This window comes from Erithacus rubecula (genome assembly GCF_903797595.1).
Source record: "Erithacus rubecula genome assembly, chromosome: 11".
NCBI classification, from domain to species: domain Eukaryota; kingdom Metazoa; phylum Chordata; class Aves; order Passeriformes; family Muscicapidae; genus Erithacus; species Erithacus rubecula.
The window spans coordinates 13,663,921-13,687,297 of record NC_136663.1 but is presented as its reverse complement, the minus strand read 5'-3'; the positions used below and the strand labels follow the sequence as shown (position 1 = coordinate 13,687,297).

The window sequence follows — 23,377 nt, the reverse complement described above, 5'->3', positions numbered from 1 at the left end:
ACTTAGTTTAAAAAGAAATACTTTCCCTTGTCAGGAAGTTCTATGAGGCTTAAACACAGCTAATAATAAGAGGAAAATAATTCTGCCTGGCTTCATTACCCTCATAATTACTAGAACATAGGAGTCTTGCCTCAGAAACTTTTGCATTCACTTCACTTTAACAATGCACAATGAGAACACTCTCCAAGCCATGGACTAAGTCCTGCTAATGCTAGAAATAGAATGGAAAACTGTGAACATCCTACAATGAGAGTTTAGAAATACCTTTCACCTTACCTTCTAAGAATAAAAATATTGTAATAAAGAAGATGTACACTGTTAAATAGCTCAGGAGGCTGAAATTTTCTTCAGGAATATTTTCATCTAGCTGTAACCTTCTCCCAGTGTGTCTGAGGCAGAAGCAGCATCCTGCTAGGCATTCCATTATTCTCATTTCTCTCACTATTGCTTCTGGCTGTGCTTGCTACAGATCAGTAGAACAATGTGAAAAGAAAAACTGTTTGATTGCTTTTAAGTGAAAATAAAGTAAACATTAAGTGAATGGGGATACAAAACTAAAACTCTTTAAAGTCTAAAAAATATATCACTATTGTGAGATTTTGTAATGGAGAAATTACTGAGGGAAAAATGTGAGTATTGGTTTATTCAATGTATTGTTGGGATACTACTATGCTCAAAGTTTTAATCCTACTTGAACATTCCTTTCCAAAATCCAAATCCTAATGTCACTATGTCTGCCCAGAAACATGCTGAAATTCCATTAGGAATCCAAATAACATACATACATGCACATTACATTCAGAATATGTAGATCATTATAATTAGCAATTAGTTAGGGAACATCAAAGTTCCAAATGCATTAAGAGCAAACTGATAAAAAGACTGGATGTCTTTCCTTGGTACAATGGTCGTCACAGGGAATGTTCCTGAGTCCCACTGCCTTGAACACAGTAGAAATGAACGAGCTCTGTCACACTGAGCTCTCTCAGGGCCACTTGCACAGCTGCTGCCCTGAGTGTTTTCTTGTTTTCTGTCTCTGTCATGTCACCATTGAGACTACATTGCCATGCTGCATTTGCAATTTCCATGAATATTTTTTTCTTTCTCTCTCTCTCTCCTTTTTTCCCCCCCTCTCTAAATTCACATTCTGCAGAGCCATTATAGAGAGAATGTCTCTGTGCTTATCTTGGACATAAACCTCACAAACACACAATTACAAAGCTTTCTCACTGTACCACTTTGGAATTCAGATTTGTCATTTCCAAGAGGAGGAAAGAGGAAATTACCCATCTGTTTCCTACATATCTTTCACCCTTGTGAAAATGTGACAAAATTATGCAAATTTTTGAAGTTTTCTGAAATGTTTAGCTGACAAATCTCACTGGAGGTCTGATAAACTTCATCAACTAAAAATCTTCCAGGATCTCATTTTTTTAGGCATGTACCATCTAAAACTTAAATATGTGCTTTTTCCCTGCAGCTGAGCTGGTCCCCAGACTCAGCCAGCTGCTGTCCCCAGTGCTGTGACCATCACATCACCCCTCTTGTCCTCATTACCTCTGTTTGTCACAATAACAAGAAGGACAGTGAAGAGGTGCTTGCACCAGGGTCTCTGTCAACTTCAGGGTATGAAGGAGGTTGGAGTTTAGAGTCCTAGATTATGTCTAGAAATAATTTCTCTTTATCTCAGGTGGAGACCTAGGACTGGTGAGTGCCACAGAAGTGGTGGAGCTGGTCAAACAATTCAGGGGAATGGGTAGAGTGAGATGGAGATGGTGACCACTGTCTTCTGAAAAGATAAAGGGAAGAAAGATTGAGACCAACACAAGAGCAAGCGGAAACAAGGAGAGAGTGGAGCTCTGTAACCATTGCAATAAATTCTAAGAATAGAAATTTGCTGAGTCTCATGATTTAAGTGGCTGTGAAGTGCAGTAACTAGAGGTTTGCAGTCACTCCTGCTGTGCCTGGCACTGAAGGAAGGCAGCTGATGCTACTGTTATCAATTATTCTCTTTGCTCGAGTGACAAAAGTATATCCTGAAACCATTAAAGGTCCTACTCCAAAAGGTGAAACATGCACCCTGAAATGATGTCTTGGGTATGGAGAGTGGGGGGTTTCTGTGTATGAAAAAAGAAACATAAAAATTACATTTAATTAAAATGCTTACAAAAGGTACCTCCTAATTCCTCCTTTGTAAGATATGAAAATGTTTGGGCATTATGTAACTTTAGAGTACTTTATAACATTTGCATTATTTTGATGTGTTTTATGGACAGTTCCCCATGCACACAGAAATATATATATATGCATGTATATTTGTACATGCCAAAGAATTTTATGGAGAGTTGTGTCAGTTCTGACAGCCTCAGTAGCTTAAGGATTTGAGCCTTAAAAGATCAAGGCTTGCAGGAGGAAGCAGTTTACCTGATATTGTTGGTAAAAAAAGCAAAGATGCTTGGAGCAGGTCAGAATGATGAAATTCAAATTGAACTGTAGCACAGAGCATCTGGAGGGGTTCACAGAGGGATCACAAGAGACATCAGTCTTTCCCAGTGCTCCTGGGTAGCCACTGGAAATAGTCTATTCTCCCACAATAGGAATGGGTTCTTTTTTAATCATAACCTGATCTCCAAGGAATAACAGAATTTTTATGGAGTACCCTGTTGTGACAAGCTCTCTGTCTCTCTGAGAGAACTGTGCTCCCCAGCACTTTATTTCTGGGAAGGATTTGGGCAGTGAATAGATATTGGTGGCTACCCCACAAATGCAATGGCAGAAAGGACTCCCTCACCTTTCTGACACACACTCCTCCTCTATCTTCTCTGGAGGAGACATGATATGTATGTGAATTTATTGCAAGAGCCAGGCAGACTCTTACACACAGTATTTCATCCATAGAGGATGAAATGGGCTTTCTTTTGGAACACTTCAAGGGAAATATCATCAATACTATCATTTTAAACTAGAAGGGACTTGTCTCTGCAAGTAGAATTAGACTCTGTAAGTAATTATCTTGCTCTTAGGAAAAAATCTGTCATGATCACTAGAGAAAGGTTATTTGGACAAGAAAAAACATCTGGATAAGCTCAAAAACCAGGCTGACTTGTACCAGGGTGTACTTCAGTTCTGAAGAGTTCCCAATAGAAATCTTTGAAATGAAGAAGCTTTGATGCCAGTTTGGTCATTTGTAGGGAAAATGTAACTATATAATTGCCACTTAGGTGTGATTTGCAAGGACTGCAAGCAGCATTCTTAATTCTGAACTTAAAACTTATCTGTCTGTTTGTGTATAAGTGGACAGAGGTACCTGCAGCTACTCTGATTTGATTGGGTCTGACAAGTACAGACATTCCCAGCTGATTTGAGCTAAGCTATATCTTCATACATCCTTCAGGGCCCTCTCCATACATTGTTCACTGAAATCCACTCTAGCTTAGCAGTCTGCAACTGAAGGCTGCTTCTTCAAATAAATTGCATAGACAAACCAGTGCCAATTAGAGAACCGTGGTGGGCTGACCCTGGCTGGATGACAGGTGCACACACCAGCTCCCTCCTCTACAGGATGGGGTGGGGGGAGCAAAATAAGATGGAAAAAAGCTCAGGAGTGAAGATAAAGGCACATTAATAGAGCAAAAGTTGTGTGTGAAAGCAAAGGAAAACAAAGGTTTTATTCTCTGCTTAGCATTGGTGGGTGATGCTCAGCCACTACATGTAGCAGATGCTCTGGAAGAGAAATGCAGGGACATTTACCTGCCCCTTCCTCCTTTCTCTCAGCTTTTATAGCTCAGCACATGATATGGTATGGAATATGCCTTTGGTCAGTTTGGGTCAGCTGTCCTGGCTGTGACCTCTCCCAAGTGTTTGTCCTTCTCCTTCCCCTGGGATGCTGGAGATGCAGCTCTGCTGGGCCAGCACTGCTCAGCTGCAGCCCAAACCCTGCTGAGTTATCAGCAGCCTTCCAGCCCCCAGTGAGGAGCAAACACAGTCTGTGAGCACTGCTGGGGAAATGAACTCCAGCTCAGACTGACCCAGCACCACAGAGAGCAGCACCTTTAGCATGTATCAACTGGATCCTAAGTATAATTTTAATATGGCACTAATATTGGGTAAAGGGATATTAAATACTGAAATGTGAAAAAAATCTAGGAGTGAGAATTACCTCCTGAAAACATTATGTTCTGAGCACCCATTTTCATACTGAAATTTTGGTTTTAACAAGCATTACAGAAATTCAACAGCATTTTTTCCTCTGATTTGAGCATAACACTGGTCTGTACAGTAAAGCTTATGGAGAAAAAAAATAAAGAAACTTTTGTTAAGCAAGGATACAAACATTTTATGTAGGATTTCATCTATTCTGGGAAAGAAGCTCTTTTTAAGTTGCTGCTAATAGCAAGTTTGGTTAGTTTCCCAGTGCTCACATCTCCTGTTCCAGATGGTCAGTGACGTGAAACTCTAATTATCATCAACAAAATAAGCTGGGGCTAAACCCTTCCTCAAAGGTAAAAAGAGCAGATGGACAACCATAATTTCATTATTATAGAAATAATAGAGAAATAGGACTCCTCATCTACCTTTTAAATCACTCACTAATGTGTGGTACAATTAATTCCTTGCTCTATTAATACATAAATTACTTGGCTTTTAACAGTTTGAATGGCTGCTTGGTATATAAACCTTTCCAACAATATTTGGAATAGTAGCCAAATTCATCATGTGTAAGGGGAACCAGTGAGTGAAATGATTGGGCTGAGCTTCCAGCATTTCATTTGCTTTCAGGTTTTCAGGGGATTCTGTTTTATTCTTCTCCACAATGTTACATACATCCCTCCTCGTGAATCTTTGTGGGAATAAAATCACAAGTAATATTTATGTGGAATGAGGCAAGGCCTGTATCCAGAGACCCAGTTAGTACTTTGTCCAGAATTGTAGCTCCCAGACACCGAAGTCCCTAAATTTGTCAAGGATTCAAGGTCATGCAGGTCAGAACATGGAGCAGCTCTCCCTCTGCCTGCTGGGTTCTAGTGCTGGTCTTTGGGCTGTGATTTCTAGTCAGGTTTTGCAAAGGCAAAACCATCTAAACCTGCCACTGCTCTCACTGAGCTCATGCAGACCTCAGCCCCTCCAGGGCTGCCCAGCCACTCTAAAGACATCTGCAAAGAAAGGCTCTGGGAGCAGCCCCCTGAACTGCTGGCAGAAACTCATTTCTTTTCTGAATTCAGATTCCCTGCCTGATTGTAGCATATCACTCTTTAGAACTGGCTGTCCTAATTCCTGTTCTGCTGCCAGTTTTCTGCAGTCCAGGAGTAGATTTTGATGTACTACCTAAGGATTCCAACACAGACATTCATAACAAAACAATATAAAACTACAAAATTGCATCAGAGAAAGATAAACAGGTTTTCCTCTGCATCCCTATGAGTTTTCTTCCCTCTAAAGAGTCCCAGCTACAGGTTTATGTATCACTGTCATGATCTGCAGTTACACACTGTGCTTTATCTTTGTTCCTTGCTTCTTTTTCCTAGCCATGCCTTCACCATGTCCATTTGTTGCTCTCACCAGCTCATTTTCTTACATCTTCATTTCACCACCTCTTCTCACCCTGGAAATTTATTTTATTCAAACAGGAAAATGTTGCATGTGTTGATACTTTTTACCTTTCTGTCACCTGTCTGATGGCACAGGTGCTTTTATTTCCCTCTTTCCTTCCTGCAAAGACTCTGTGCACACTTTGTACATTAGTTGGCAAGGAATAAGGCTTTTATCTTTTTGAAAAAGAATGACCTAGGCTGAAGAGTTCTAAGTGTAGGTACACTAAACCTTTTAGCTGTGTGTACATGGCCCACTTATGGCTAGAAGTGTTTTTTTACACTATTTCTATTTACTGATATGCCTAGGATGTGTGAATAACATCTTGCCTGCACTCAAGATGCATGTTGAAAATAAATATAACTTAAATGAGTTTTGTTTTTACTGTAGTGGCTGAGATAGTATTATAAAAGACACTAAGAAAATGCAAGAAAACAGGGTTTAAAAAGTGACTAAAATATAAAGGCTATATTCTTTTTTTTCTCATGCAATGACTCAGTACTTTTTGCCATTTGTTAATAGTGCCTAACAGATCTCAGCATGAGGAAGGCAATTCAGCCTGACAGAATTCCCTGTGTTCTTAGACTGAACAAACTCCCAGTCACCTACAGGTGGGGAAGAAACTGAAACAAATGGTTAGCTAAGAGAAAAGTCTTTGTTTCTTAATTGATGCATATGAAACAAAAGACTTAGACACAGTACATATGGAAGCCCACAATGTCATTTTTAAAGGCCACTTTCTGAAAATAACTGCAGTTTGTGTGAAAAATATGATGTGAGAACATTCAGATGTCTTTTCTCTGTAAAATTTGTTATTCAATGTGCTCAGGGATCAAAGTGTGGCAAAAACTATACAGAATATTGCTTTAAAAGCAGAAGGGAAAAGGATCCAAATTAGAGACAGTCCATGACAAAAGAAAAAAGAAAAATATAATCATAAAGGGAGCGTCACATCTACTGAGATATGCACCAAGGAGACCCTATCATGACTTCCAAAGCCAATTCCTGCAACTCCCATCTCCATTATTCAGCAGCATAGTTACAATATCTGTTCTTCTCCTTTGCAGAACAGATGATTTTAATATATAATACCCAAGGAACAACAATTGGAAACTGTGAAAAGTAGGGATGGAACACTTGCAGATAATGGACAGTTACCTCAGCAGGCCAATGACCACATGGAATACAGACTGAATACTTGTAACTGTATTTGATGTTTGTCAAATGTCTGTTTCTTTAGTCTCTGATTGCATTTCTCTCTTGTGTATGCTACCTTCAACTTCAGTGACATAAAAACAGAACTAAACCCACTGAAATAATAACAATACAGGTAAACAGGTACCTAGAACCAGAAAGATTCTTAAAGATTCTTATTAATTTTTTATTTGAAGTCCATTATATCACAAGAGTTTCTAATATTTTGAAAAGATCTAAACTATACTAGAATTAGTAATATGATGATTATGCCTACCAGTAAGAATCACCAGTGTGTCAGAAGTAATTCTCTTGTCTGCCTAAGATAATTACAGGAATCACTGTCTGAGAAAAGTCAACCTTAGAGGATGCTCAGCACAAACTAAGCTGAACTCTGGCTTCTGAATTATTTCCCCTGGAAATTGATACTGTTTTTCAATAAAGCTGTTACCCTTTCAATACATCAGTTACCTTAGCCATGTTATTTTAGAAAGTGCTATACAAGCTTCTGTCAAGAAAGAATGGTTTGAGCATGATATTAACTTGTATAAGCTAAGTCTAGACTAGAATCAAAGTATTTTTTGAGTGAAGAAGAGGTACTATGACCTGAGTTGGTATATGTTCATCCTGAAAATATTTAAGAGGAACCATGAAACTACTTTTATCAGTACTTTCCTCAGTCATTATCCCAGAAAAAAAAAGTATGTAGGAAATATTTGTGGCATAATTAGCCACAGGGTTTTTCTGGGTATAAGCAGACATGTTTAATAATCTAATAAGTATTGTCTTCTAAGGCTTTGCTATAATTTTTCTTAAATACTTTGAATTCTTGATGTTTATTTTCTGTGAGAATTCTCACATGTTTTTATTAAAAGGAGAATTTTATCATAAAAAGGAAAAGTTGTAAGAAACTCTGGAAGTGATTTCTGTATGAGAAAATCCTCGTTGCATCTCCAATGCCCTTGTTTAGAGAGGTGCTTGTGTGTGTGAGCTCTCCCAGATGCACAACAGCTTGTCAGCCTTCCTGCAGTCACTGCTGTCAATTTGAGTCACAGTGATCCCTCCTGCACGGATTATCTTAAAATAGCACACTAGAAATGAAATCTTGCAATTATCACAAACACCCAGGTGTTTGGTGAGGCAGGATGGCCAGAGGAGAGCAGTGAACTGCCCAAGAACTCGTGTCCTTGGTTAGTGCTTCCTGAGGGCAGGTGGCCACTGTGTGCACATTCCTGCAGCAGCACAGCTCCTGTGACTTGCTAAATCCACAGAAAAAAACAGGGGTGGCTGATCCTGCTGCTGTCCTCCTTACACTAAATGATAAAAGAGCACAGGAAAATAGAGATTGGAGGGAGAAGCTGAAAGAAAGGAGAGAGATCAATCTAAGCCCTGTTGGCAGACAGCCACCCTGCCTTCACCTTGCCAATTTTCACCTCCAGCCATAAGGGCCTTCTCTCTTGTCTCTTCCTGGCTCTCCTGCAGTGAGTCACTCCTGCAGACATTATCTTACTTATTCTGTTAGATAATGAAAGACAATGTTTATTTTCATATTCTGTTTTTCTGGTTATCATTATGTAGTGTACTAAATTACTTACTATTGCTTTTCCAGATTTGCAAACATTATTCTCACACCTTTTTAAATAGACTTCTATTGCTGTAATTATGAACATGTTGTGTTTGCACACAAGGATGGTATGGGTTACAGGAAAAAAATAGCTGTTCTTTTGGAGTGACAGAAAAAACAATTTTCTTCATTTAAACTCAGGTTGGTTTAGTAGGGCATTAATGACCTAAAGCTGGTAATATTAACAGTATAACTTTACTTAAAATGCTACAGGAAGACAATATTGGGTTGCAGAAGTATTGTATTTGTGCAGAAGCTGATTATTTAAGCCAGAGAGTAATGAAATGTGAAACTGATGATGCCATGTATTCTCTTCAGTCTCTACAAATGACTGCAGAAATCAAAAAGTCAGTGACAATGAATATATAAAAAAACCACATCAATTTTCCAGTGACAAGAGGTTCTACAGTAAAGATTTGTAATCTCCCATGTAACAGCACAGAAAACATGAGAAGTAGATAGGCTGAGGTGCATAACCTAGACCTGAGTACTGGGAAGAGCAGAGTTTAGGAGCTCATGTACTGGAGATCATGTACTGGAATACTGATGGAACTGGAATCTGAGGGGACTTTTTAGATTTGTTCTGCAGTTGAGTTGCTCCTTTGGGAGATGTGTGTGCTTTAGCATCAGGGTGACTGAGAACTGGGGAGACTGAAAACACTCAGGGCTCCCTTGAGCTGCTTGGAGCCTCACTGCTCCTCTCTGGGAGCCTTGCACTAACAGATGAAGAGTCTAAATGGGCAGAAAATGTCTTGGCTGTTATTAAACAATGCAAGGGAGAGAGATAAAATCTCAGACATTGCCACCTACACGGTTCTTTCCAGCTCTGATAGCTGCTTCAATGCTTTTCTGTCGGTTCCCTCTACCCAGTTACGTGGTCTTTGCTTTCCTTCTGTGTATTTTATTATCTGATGTACCAGATGCTGTCCCAAGTGACACATTCCAGCCATGCTGTGTCTGATCCTGAGCTGCTGTGCTCACTTGACAGCGTTTGGGAACATTGCTCTTGCTCTGAAAACACTGTGAGTTTAGGGTAGGTGAAGGTCACTAGACTGATAATTGAAGAATGATAAATTAAATAGGAATACTATTTCTTTTTTTGTATTGTGAAACAAATTTGGGTTTTTTTCCCAACAGTTATTATTATTGCAAAACTCCATGGTGTTTCAGAATAACTCCATGGGGTTTCAGACAAAATATTGAGCTCATTTGTTTAGCTACTGTAAACTCTTAAAAAAACCCATTTTTTTTCCTGAAAGATAGGATAATTCCTTATTCAAGGAATCCTGCTTTAAGGAGAAAGTTGGCACTGAGTTGAGGCTCACTGTGAAGCACCTTCAAACATCGTGGAGAACTGAATTTGACTTTGCAGTTCTGTAACTTTTAAGATTATCTGAGAGGATTATTTGTATTTCTAGCAAAGCTCTGGGAAGCATATAATACATGTAGAGTGGAGTAAACTTGAGATCTCGTTAATCATGTACTTAGCATCTGTGTTTTTAGGACAGCACAGACTTCTGTGATTTTGGCCCACCATTTGTGATCTGTTTGAGGCTTCCTGAGAATAAAAAAGCTATATATAAATTTAAGATAATATTATCAGCTGAAGCTCTGCCAGCTTCCATAGACAGAAGTAGATAAACAGATACTATGCACCACTTTCTGGTTTTAATCTTGGAAAATAATAGATTGCAAACAATAAAAAGAACCTGTCTGAATTTTATAGTTGCTCTATGTCCTAGATGCTCATTTCGCATTATTTTTTCAAGATACCTTGTTTATATGAGAAAATAAATCATAATAAATTAAGTTTACAATTTTACAGAATATACTGCTTTCTGGATTAGAGAACATGAAACTAAAATTGCATTCTGGATATACAGTTGCTATGAACAATATTGGAATTCTAGTGTTAACAAACCAAAAAATATTCTAAAACTACATCTTTGCAACAAATATCTCAAATGGTATAGCTGTAGTTGAACAAACTGTAGAAGTGAGAATGATGTCAGTGAATTAAAAAGCTTTAATTATTTCACCAAGTAAAGAATGGAGGTGGGTGTAACTTACTGTGTCAGCACAATAGCCACAGCATCATTTAGGACACTCTCTCCAAACAGGAGTGTGTACAAATCTGTATCCACATTCAGCTCATGGAAAATAGCAAGGACTGTCACTGTATGGAAAGAAAGCAAAGTGAATAGTTATTTTCATATTCCTCTGGCAGTTCAAGAAATAAAGCAATGTTAGAATACTGCTTTTGAGAAACCCAGTCCTATATATTGCCTAAGTGGATAAAAATGAGTTAAGAAGGATCAACTGGAATATATAAGATCCTTAAATTCATCATGTCTATGAGTTTTGCTTCTTCAGCTGAGTTAGGAAGAAGCTTTCCCTCTCATGAGAGAATCCTACAGAAATGAAAATGTCACAGCGTGTTTCACTGTGCATAAAGCACTGTGATTTTGTGACCACACAGGAACAAGGGTGCTGAAAAGAGTTGGGTTTTGCTGTGGATTTTGTGTGTGATGAGTAGGGGTTTACCTGTTTCAAGAAGGATATAATGACACTGATCCATCTGTTGCTCATGTTCTCCAAGGAACGTGCAGCTAACCACCCTGTCCTGCCCCATGCTCAGCAGGGATGTAGCTCATGGGTGCCCACAAAGCCTCTGACCCAGACCAGGATATTTGACTCCTATAACCCATTCTAAGGCTCCTTCAGCATTAAACCAGTAATTTAAGTTCCTTCCTTCTCCCTAAGTTATACCCTATATTTGATTTTCAGTTTAACAGTGAAGAGAAAAAAATAGAATGTGGTGAATTTAAAATGAAGTTGAGCAAATAATTTAAGCAAACATCATCAGGAGTGTTTAGGTATTTGGTTCATATTCAGGTAATTAAGGCCTATTGATATTAACTTAGGCCTTCTCTGATCTTCCCTCTTCCCTGAAGACAGGGGGTCACAGTTCTTTCCTATGGTCTATCTTGCACTTCATAATCTCCAGCTGAAGAAGGCTGTCTATGTTCTATGTATGTATTATTTGAATTCTTATTATTCTTCTTATTTTCTCTTTGCATGGACAAAGCAGAGCTTTCTCACTTCAAACAGAATTTAATGTGAAGACCCCCAGTTACTTGTCAGGTTAAAAATTACGTAGTAATTCACTGCTTCATTGGTGCCCATTCTAGTACATAATTGTGCAATTGACTCAGTCCTCATAGCCCAGGAACCCCAAAGATAGGAGCCTCTGGGATGCCATGGACACATCTGACATCTTAGAAATAAAAAATGATATACTTTCACATTCACATGACTGCTGATAATTCATACAAGAGCATGACCAGCTGATTATGCTTTGCCTTAATAACATTTCTTGGACCCTTGAAAGCATTGGTGCTAAGATTTTCTAATGGCATTTAAATGTCTATGTAATCTCAAAATCAGTTTATAAACCCAAAATAGATTCTCAGTTCTCCTCTGAGATTTTATGTTAAAGTGATCTCTGTTGACGTGCTGTCTCTGAAGAATTTTGGAAGTGTTATTCTACTGAAGACAATTTAGGAGATGCGTGTCGCTGAACACTTGCTGATATAGCTATATTTAAATTAGCTAGTTATATATAACTATCCTGGTAACCTCACCCATCTACTCCCACTGCAGTTATAATTTAAACTAGGGAAAGAGCTCTTTCCCCAGAATAGCTCAAAGGTGTAGGCAGAAGCTTTATTGACAAAAGATATTTTCTTGGTTCACCAACATCTATATTCAGGTTTTTGCCTGATTAGCAACGCTGACTTAATGTGCTAAATGTGGATTCAGTTTATCTCCTGCTCTCTAATGTCACTGGCATAAAAACAGACTTGTTTTTCAAAACTATTTGCCACTTTCAGCTTTTGTTTATTAGCTAATTAGTTTGGGCTCTCGTTAGAAGTCCCTGTGACAATGACAGAAGGACAAGCAAACAGTAATCAAAGTCCAGCGTGCTGCTGGGGGTGTGCAGCAGGCCAAGCCAATTAGACAGATGCCTGCACATTCCTCTTCTTCCTCTTGCCTCCTAAGTAAACAACTCTCTCTCCTTGCTTTCTCTCCCAACTCTACCCCAAAAATACAACTTTAATCTTTTCAAATGAAAGCAAAATAGTCAAGCAAGCAACACAGTAATGCATCGATTGCCTCTTCTGGGAGAAACTCCCCAGTTCACCCAGTTCTCAGGAAGTATCTTCCAATTCAAATGTTTTCCCATTTCCAGGGGTGGTTATTGGATCTTCTTTGCCTGTCCCTGACTGAAGGCTCCTGGTCTCTGCTCTGCCCTCTGCTTGTCTGGCCCAAGGCAGAGCAAACTTCAGCCCTACCACTGCTGACAGATATCTACCTACTTTGGTTTTAAAGAGCTGAAATGATGCTGGTTCCCCAAACCCCAAGGGAGCTGAACTGACTCTTCAGTATTCATACCATTTATAAATGCAGTTATTCCTGAATCATGTCTAACCCAAATCTCCCCTTCTGCTTTTCAAGTCTGCAATTTCCATTCCTAGCCTAATGAGAGACAAAAATTTGTCATATTTATTCTGATTTTCTTTCAGCAGAATTTGTCTATTCAAAGACTCATTTCAGACATCTTCTCCCCAAAATGACTCACTTCTTTCAATCTCCTCCTTTTAGTAATGTCTCTTGCCCTCTAATCAGCTCATATCTTTCCTGAAATACAGTACCTAAAACCAGATCCCAGTAATGTAGTTGACACTTGCTGTCAAGAAATAGAATGAAAAAATGCTGTAGAACATGTTAATAAACCTGGTTTGCCATTTTTTTTGCTATGTATTGGTACTTATGACTCATTTTCATAGGCTGTAAACTTGAAATCCTTTTCAGAATTGAATGCTCACTTTTTTATCTGCTATCTATGAAGATGCTTTTTAAAAAAATGCAGCATTTATCCTTGTCTATTTTAAATCATGACAGGAATCATATTGAGTTCTAATCATGCCCTTTCAAAGTGTTTGCAATCTCCTTTTAGCAGAATATTGTACAATAAAGAAACACCCTCTGTTGCACCAGCCAACTCATTAATGAAAATTATAAATAGTATCTGCACAAGAACAGAGATCTGCAGGATCTTTAGCACATACACTCTGTTTAAGAGCTCCAGGAAACATTTTCACCTTGTTTTGAACACCACTGTCTAAGCACTTCCCTATGATCACATTTGCCTTCATTAATTATGAGACTCTATGGACATAGGTCAGAATGGACACATCAAAAGGGATGGGATTCTCTGCTAGGGAAGAAAGTTAATTTAAGTTACCTCTGGATAGATAAATGCTCTAGGAAGAGTCATCATGTCCAATGAAGTCACATCATGTTTTATCTAACAGATGACTTTAAAACTTTAAAAGGGAAGTAATTTAAAAATAATCCTATACCCCAGTAACATGTCTGGTCTGGAGAACTCGGATATCTAAGTAAAGATTGCAGATGCTGCACTGCAGTGAGCTTGGCTCCTGGCTTTTTGAAGGCGCTGCTGAGGAACAGTAAATAGGGTTTTGGGTGGTAACTACTCAAAAACTTGTATAACTAATTGGATACAATTACAATGTGGTATTATAAAAACACCAAACTACTTTTCATTAAGTACACAGCATCTCTTATTTCAATGAGGACAGAAACAGAGGTGGGTAAAGAAGTGGCTGAACTCCAGGTCAGTGGAGGAGCACTAACACCTTTTGTGGCAGTAGAAAACTGGCACCAACAGAAATAACATGTACTAGAGCTGCTGACTCAGAAAGGGTTGTGAACTTTGGTTAAAAATTCAGTGACAGGAAACAGGAAATAGTGAGACATCTAAGATTTTCACAGTATTTATGCCAACAAAAGTCTGATTCACTTCTTCCTGGACTTCATGGGCTGAGGTAACATCTATCACATGCTAAGCCAAACATGATTTCAATTGTACTCAAGTCATAAGAAGTGTCTGTGGAGCTGCTTTGTGAAAGTATCTTTTGACAAATGTAGAAACAAGTTGGCTTGTTATAGATCTCTGTAAAAAGTATATATAACTGAAATATCACCAAACTACAACAATTCCTTTGCTAACAATGATACTTTGCTGTTACTTTTAAAAGAATAAGGAAACAAAAAATAAATTACGCCATTATATGGAGTACTGATATTATTTCACTTCAGTCTTCTGACTAGAACTATTAATATATTTTATACCTAAATTCTTTTGGGAGTGCAGTATCAAATGAGAAGAAAATAAGGTTATAGAAATCTAACTTTTATTTCCTATTGACTTTGTCTAAAAAGAAATATTTCAATTTTAATTATAGGCTTCTTTCCCTATTAATAAGTCACAACACTCACAGATTAGTTCAGTGGTGAATAAGAAGAAAGCAGACATATTTTAATTAAAAACACATTTATAAACCGTTTTACATAACGAGCGTTTGAAATGCATCACCTTGTTGCATTTATACAATATGCTTCTTAATGCAAAACCCTTCAATTTAGGAGCAACAGAAACTGCTCTTTCTGATAAATATCCAATTTTATCAATAACAAGAGCAACCCACAGCTCCAGTTCAGCTGTAACCATAGTAACTTCAGATGGGGAAGAGCCGTGTGATTGTCAATGTGACCAGAGGTAGGGGAGTTCACAGAGCTCAGACACAGCACTGCTCCAGCACACCCTGGGAAGCTAAATCAGTTTTCTGTACTTGAAATGTCAAAAATCAGGAAAAAAAAACCAAAAGGAAGGGGTAAGGGTATGTGAAATTAGGATGGGAAGGTTGGTGCCCAGGTGTTAATAGAGCAGCCCTGGATGGCTCAGTGTTTGTGTGTTCGGGTGGCTGGGGCAGGTGCCCTGTTAACATCCCTGCTCTGTTCATTATCCCAGGCTGCACAGCCCTGCTGTGCTGCTCCCCTTGGGTCCCTGCAGGTCCCTGATGCTCCTTTCCCTGCACCAAGCACAGAGGAGCTGCCCTGCCCCTGGAAGGGGCCACAGCAAAGCACCCCCAGGGCCAGGGCCACCAGAAATCCCAGCAGGGACACAAGGAACCCCCTCTGCAGCCAAACAGGGAAACCTCTGCTGTTTCTGCAGATGGAACAATAAGATATCATTTCCTTGACAGTGTGATAAAGTATGCCGATTGATCAGGATAAAGAAAAATGTAAATACTGGTCTCATGTTTTAAAGCAAAAACTATGAAGGCATAATTTGGGAATTTTAAAATTCTATTTCCTAAAATTCAACCTCTCACCTGAAGTCTTAAAATGAGAAACTTTCTCTACTGAAAATGGTAAATTATTGTAAGATGTTCTCTGTATGATGAATTATTTGATTGAGAATAATCTTGTTCTGTCCCTGAAGTTTCTAACTATCCTTTCTAGAGACAGAAAAGTTTTTTGAGGCATCACAGAGTATTGTTGATATTTAAGGATCACAGTTTGTAATGCAAAACACAGTTCTAAGAATATCCAGTCATAAATTAATTTTCTAATCTTAGTTCTAGTTTTCTATGTAATAGAACACACAGCCTATAAGAGCAACTCTTCTAAATTACTTTTATGCCAAAATATCTAGATTAAAAATCTTCAGATAAACTTCAGAGCTAAAAGCTACAGAGTGCTGTGACATTATTTCCTTTTTCTTAACAATACTAAAAAATTTTACCTGGCATACATTTGTTTACTGCCCTGACAGTAAAAGTCTTTATTTAACATGTAAACATGTACCAATCATCTTTACTATCACAAATAAGGAGCTCAATCAAAGCAACTTCTGTCAAATCAACAGATCAGTTTTTAGCATCTTTTGAGACTTAATTGCTTTCCACAGCCAAGGGAAATTAAATCTCTTTTTGAAATGAGTTTATAATCCTACATGGTGAAGAATCAAATGAAAAATCATGCAGCAAATCTGACAGGAATTTATTATTTCATCTTAAGACTAATTTATTGTTGATAACACTAACAACATTTTTCCTAAAAATTTCTTTAAAAACCCCAAAATGAACCATAATTATCACAGATAAAATCTTTATACTGATTATTTTATGCCCTAATATGTATCAGTTCTCTAGGGGACCATATATTAACTGATTTTGAAATGCCAGTGAGCTATTTACATACTTGAGATTGTAATTCACTAGCAAGTCCTACAACACAATGAAATATTTTCAGCAGTGTCGACTATTTAATTAATGAAAAACTTAATTCTTAAGTCTTTGAGGGGTTGAAATTTATGGATAAGATTAATGAACACATGAAACAACTTAGAATATTGTGAATTGATGGCAGAGGGAGCAAGACTGAACATTAAAAAACTCTTGGACGTGCACAGACACTATATAAGCAGAGAAGCAATTAGAAACAATATTAATCAATGACAGTTTGTCACACTAAAAATAGTTTTCTCAAGTGCAGCTTTAACTTTTTAAGCCTGCTTAAAACTCTGGGAAAAGTAATCCTTGTAACTTATTCCTTACAGTGCAAGGGGAGTTTATGTTTTGTTGATTTTTTTTCCCTCTTGATTGTTCCAGATTAATCAGTGGTGATTTATTACTCTTGTAATCAAAATCAGTGCATTTGTCTCATACATTACTCGTCATAAGTCAACATTTGTGAGACTAAATAGTCTTGGACTGGAAAATGGGAAAATAAACTAAGTCAGCTGCAAAACCCTATTCATAGCACTATTAAGAAATATACTTGGAAATTGTAAGGATGCTTTTATTCCATAAGCAGTTGATTTTTCTAGGCTTTCCTTCTACTTCCAACTTCTGTGTTTTTGTCTTGCTCTGAGGATAGGCTTTAATCATGTGCTGAATCTTATTAATATAGCTGGGTGATCTAAGAAGTGGCAGCATATTTGATGTGTGGATTAATTTGAGAATAACAATTTGATGCAGCCTTTACAGTAATCTTGCAAAAACCGGTTTTGTGGAAATTGTTTTGTACCCTACTTTTGAGCTGTCAGAATGATAAATCACAAGCCCAAAAATCTTTCGTTAAATATTGAGACTTCATTTAAAGACTGGAAAAAGTAGGTAGAACAATATTACCTTTCCTCATTTCTTTTAAAAGCCAGGAACTTGAAAGCTTTATTCCTAAGTCTATCAGAGAAGCTTCTCAAGGGTAGTTTTTTAACACTAATGCAGCATTTCACATCCATCACAAAGTGTTTTGTGTTCCGTCGCCTTTAACAGCTCAGCTGAAAATTTTGCAAAATTCCAATGCACCCTTGGAGAATTTGTACTTTGTCTTAGTAGATAACTTCCAAAAAATTCTGTTCACCTTCTCCTTTACTATGTTGCCACAGCTGCAAATAGCAATACTTTTGTTTTAATATCTGAGTACTCTTATTGACATTTTCAACATAACAAAACCTGGACAAATCTATGAAACCTGGTTTAACTTTGAGATTAGGCTGTTTTAATTAGAAGGTTGGACTAGAAGACCTTCAGACATCCCTCCAAATCTGAATGATTCTGTAATTCTGTGATTCCAAAACTGACTGAGTCTGCTTCCCAGACTTTGCCATTTTCCGTAACTTGGGACTTTAAATCTCACATCTGCAAACTCAAGTCACTTTCTTGGTATCTGGTTTTCTAGAGTTGTATTTATCATGAACACTTCATTGATACCATTTAAACAGCATTTATATGGCCATATTTGAATGCTCCATTCCCCCTATCTTAAAACTGGCTTAGGCCCCGCGTGGATGTGAGGTTGAGATTTTTATCTGTGAGGCTCCAGCTTACAGCAATTCTCATATCAGCAAGCAGCAGGTGGTGTCCTGAAGATCAGAGAACATTTTCCCAATCTTTTCAGCAACCTCAATTACAAAGTTTGTGATCTCCACCTAGGAAAACCAGTTACTGAAAAACCCACAACAGACCTCTGGAGCTGACTTTGACTTTGATTGACTTATGATTATCAGAATACCAGATATTTAACAGCTAAGGAAAGAAAAAGAAAAAAGCAAGAAAGGAGATTTTGAACATTTTTATGACATATACAGTTCTTATTTACTGTTTTGACTTTTGAAAAAAGTAATTTATTTTAAATGGTTACCTGGATCTGTGGCAGACATCAGTGATCCAAAAAATAAACAGTCAGTGAAGTGGAATTCCCATTGCTTTAACTGGCCAATATGTACCATGGCCTTCACAAAGCCATACATTATCAACCTGTCAGGGCAAAGATAAGACTGGTATTCAGACAGAGTATTTAATACTTATGTTTAATTTACAGTATTAAACATGTTCTTATTCTCTTCAGCTTCTTTTCAATGATGTATCACATGAATAATGAACATAAACTGGCGTCATAAAAAAATTCTATTTCCTGTTCAACTGTCACATATTGTATTGAAACATCAGAGACAATTCCAAATCAAAGTTTTTCAGGGTAATTTTCATCTGCTGTTAGCAGAGAACAATGTTTTGGCCTGTTTATTTTTCAAAAGGAAAGATAAGGTAAGCTTAAGAAGACCTTATTAAGACAAATTTGTCTAATGTAGAACATTTAAACAAAGGCAATTTTACTATCAGCTCTGTGGCTTGCTCTGTATTTATAAATGAATTGTTTTATTCTATCAGCTTTAAATGTTAGCAGCACTCAAAGTGCTACATAAGGTCTCTAAATGGGCATATTCAACACATTTCTCACAGTGACAGTGAGCCAACAAAGCCACACTTTGAAATGCTCTGCTACAGCCTCACTAGTTTCACAGGGTGTTGTCATTGGTGTATGTAACTAGGTAGTGTTTTCTGAAATGTGCATTCCAATGATGATCTTGAAATAATGGAAAAAGAGATTCACTTGTTGTTAGAACCTGTTGCAGATTTTTACAGTATTATTCAGGTTCAGTCTAGTTAATAATAAACCCCACTGCATTCAGTGCCTGTTCCACAAACACATAAATCAACAACTGTGCTCTTCTAACTTCAGACTCTAAACCAAGCATTTAAACAAGTTCCATGCATGCTTATCCTGAGCTAGGTTTTGCCCTCAGCTGTCCTCCTGAGGTTCTCCTAAAGTCACACAAACACAGATCTGAGGGACAGATAAAGTGTAATTAACAATCAGCCAGAGAGTTAATTACAGATCACTTTCAGATACCTCACCAGGCTCACTGTATTGCACAAGGAGAGAAGCAGATGGGTCACCAGAGCCTTCCCCCGTGGCCCTGAGTGTTTGTGTATATATTTACAAAAGCTCTCAAGCAAATAGTTCCCCAGCAATTTCCCTAAAACACTGTATGCAGCTGTGGGTCTCCTTGATTGATGGGCTCACTTTCTTCCCAAATAATAACCACTCAAGACCTTGCAGTGAACTTAGTCTATTTATCCCCAGCAAAATTTGTCAGCTTTAAGGAATGAGTCCTTCAAAACCTGATTGTGGTGCTGCTCTCCCAGTTTTCAATTGTATCCAAAGTCACAGTAATGGAAGTGAGCACAGCCATGTCTTTAGAAATAACTGCCTAAACCTACTTGCAGGTTTGAGATAGTCTTCTCCCTGCTTCACCTCACTCTTCTTTGTTTTTCCTACACTAAGAGCCAAACTAGGTCCCAGTTCCTAGAAGCTGCTCCACCTTGCTCATAATAAGTCATAATTCATTAAATTAGGCAGTTTATATGTGCCTGAATGTGAAGGTGTGATGTGGTACCAGGTGCCCTGGGTCCTGTCCTGGGTGATGGAAGTATGGCCTTAAGCCTACACTTTGAAGGCAAATTCTTTTCCCTCTGTCCCTCTAGCTTTGTGTGGGTGTGTTTAAGCTATGAATTCTGCTGGGTGACAAATTGTCCCAAACAATGCAATTTTTTTTGCATCTAGGTCTGTTGTCTATCTCTAGATACATGTCTGTTCTAGAAGCTTCACAGAATCAGGACAGAGCAGGGAGTTGACTTGGGATTGTCCTACCTCCTTATCAGCTTCTTTTTGTCAGGAATAAATCTTCAAATTCAGCAATGTATTTGTGTGATCAGAAAGTAGATGATTAGAGACTTTATACTTTAGAAGCAAATTGCAGATAAATTGTTCAGTAATTAAAAGTTGCAGAAAATTTCTCAGTTGGACTTAGGAATGGTTTGGTTCTTCAAAAATGTTTGTGAGTAACTGATTTGTCATAGATTTGGAACATTAATGAAGTAAGGAAAGGGAAGAAGAATAAGCAGATTAGCTTTGCTTCAGGAGACCTGACATTTTCTACACCCAAACATTTTTTTTTAAGTCTTGGGAGGAGCCCATCAAGTTAGAGAAAGTATTCTACCATTTCAGCAGGAAAAGAGAAAAACAGTAACATAATGAAACACATGAGAATTCAGAATTTTCCAGATTACGCAAGTCTGGCACTTACAAAGTGCCTCATCCCTGAAAAATGCTACATAGAATGCTGTCATTACACAGTAGAGGAGACACCATATAAATATTTGACTTGCTGAAGTAAGAATTTTCTGGGAAACTGAACTTTAACTATCACAATTTCCAGTATGAACCAGCAAGTAAACCACATGAAATCTCAGCACAACAACACAAAAAACTCCTTTAAACTGACAAAACTAACTAAAATAAAAAGTAAATAACAGACACTGAAGAACCAGAACAAAAACTCTTAGAGGCTTTAATTATTCTGAGCATTGAGTTGTCGTTAAATTTTTGAAGCTGGACTGAATTTTGAAGCTTGTTGGTGTAAAAATGGAGGTGAAGAGTCTCCATTTGTGCAAGGTCCAGTTTTTTTACTACCACAGTTCTGCTATCACTGAGGAAAGGGGTTTGGAAAGCACTGGCTGTCTGTGCACTGCTGGAAGGTTCCAGTGAATTTGTTTATAAAGCTGCTCTCTAGGAAGGCTACTCTGGGACTGGGACATCTGTGAACTAGCTGCTGTTTACATGTAGAGGGAAGAAAAGAGAGCCATCTCCTAAGGCCTTTAAAGAGTAATTTCTATACACAAACCTTTCTAAATGCTCAGGAAGAGCTTTATATGCAGCTCAACAGAGGCATATTTTTTGCAACAGTTTCCTTTAGCAGGATAGGGTTTTAAGAGATCTGAAAAGAGACAGCAAAATTGCATTGGGGGTTTTTGGGAAGCTCTTGTCAGAAAGCTCTCAATAGCAAAACCTCTCTTCAGCACACTGCTGGCAGAAGAGGGATAATTGGTAGTTTCAGAGCAGAGGAAGTGGGGTATGTCTGATGCAGAATGGGGAGGCTGCAGGAAAGATGCAAACGACAGAAGCATTGTAAGTAGTCACAAACAGGATCAGACCACACTGGGAAGGGAAAGGATACCAGATTCTTCAAGAGAGGGAAGCTGAAAGCCTGGCAGGAGTTTCAGTTCTCTGAGTGCCTAAGAAAGGCCATACAAGCAACACAGGGTGAGCACAGCACACCTGACAGGTAATGGACAGCAAAGGCTGAGCTGCTCCTACAGGCAGCTGGTAAAACCAGCCTGGGACCAGCACTCCTGGGAATGTGAGACATCAGGGGGCCCAAAAGAACTGCTGAGAGCAGCTGTGAACAGTGCACAAAGGGGACAAGATGACAGTGCACAAGGTACCTCAGGTACATGTGAGATGACACAAATGCAAATAGAAAAAAGCCCTTCAAATCCCTTGTGGTAAAAAATATGCCTCAATGGTGCCAGGTAAGAAATCTGTGCTGAGCTTTGCCTCCCAAAAATCCCAGACACATCTTCACCTTGCAGGACCTGGCATCACAGCACCTATCCCTCTGCAAGTGGAAAACTGAAAAAACTGAAAAAATTATGGCAATAAATACTTGTTGGCAGGTTAGCTTACAGGCTACAGGTTCTTTGAAAACTAACTACATCCTCTCATGCCAACTAAAATGGGGAAACCTAGCAGTTCAAAATGAATCTACTCTTAATTTAAAGCTCTAGGGAACATAAATCGAATGCAACAGAACCTGCTAAGTGAAGATGTAAAGCACACACACATGCCCTGTATCCTCAGTACAGATAGCCCCATCTGCCTGATGATTTTATCAGCAGTTGTATTTTCTTTGGCTTTGTATTCATTGCATTATCACTGCTGAATCTCACTATGGGTCTTTATTGTGTTAACTGTTTTACAAGCATAATTCCAGATTTAAAGTGTTTGTGCAGTTATGCTATGTAGCATGGAAGAGATTTGTAATTTAAATCTTTCTTGCCAAATATGTTTTCTAGTCTGCAGAGAATTTTTTATCTCATAGTCTAACTCCCTAAAGAATCTTACCCTATCTAGACACGATTATCTTGTAGCTTGAAGGTATAAAAGATGAAAAAATATGTCTTCCTTCACATTTCTTCTTTTTCACAAGGAATAGTGATACTAATAAGCCAACAATAGGAAAAGGGGATGATTTTATTCTTGCTTGTATATGAATTAACATAGAGATTGGCTGATACCATAATAGAAATAAAGAAACAACTTGTTAGAATATAAAATATATGCTGAAAAACATAAATAGTAGAGATGAAAATTAAAAATTCCTTCCTTTATTTTGATCTTTCTATTTCTACCATACCAATATATTTCTATAACTTTTCTCACACAATAGAATTCTTCACATCAAATGTTCTGGCCGCAGTGATCTGTTATTTCAAATGGCTCTATGTGTTACTACTTCCTTCTTTTAGTCCTCTTTTAAATCAGTTTTGTTACTAGAAAGAGTACTATCATGGGCTTTTGTCAAAAAAATTATTTTCTCACTAATCAAAGCAGGAGAAAACCTCACTGAAGTGTGTCAGGTAGCAATAAAGCAATAGTAACATTACCTGAAGTTATTCTGTATAAATCACACAAGAAGAAAAGCCCTCTGGCTATAGAAATAACAGAGATCAGAAAGAGCCTGACTTTACAAATTCAGTGCATCCCCAGCTACCTGGGGCACAGTGAGTGCCCAACAGCAGAGCATTACAAGGACACAGCTTTGGCTCTCTCAGAGCTTTAGCCCCAGCAGGG

The 23,377-nt window shown here is 38.1% G+C and overlaps 1 protein-coding gene across 1 annotated transcript in view; it reads right to left on the bottom strand.

Annotated features, from left to right (window-relative positions):
* Positions 1–23,377, bottom strand: part of SLC9A9 (solute carrier family 9 member A9) — a 172,197-nt gene that overhangs the window by 119,434 nt on the left and 29,386 nt on the right. Inside the window, exons 5-6 of the mRNA XM_079314715.1 lie at positions 18,485–18,600; positions 10,478–10,583 (exon numbers count right to left, since the gene is read on the bottom strand). Coding sequence (XP_079170841.1) covers positions 10,478–10,583; positions 18,485–18,600 — 222 coding nt within the window. The remainder of the gene's footprint in view (positions 1–10,477; positions 10,584–18,484; positions 18,601–23,377) is intronic.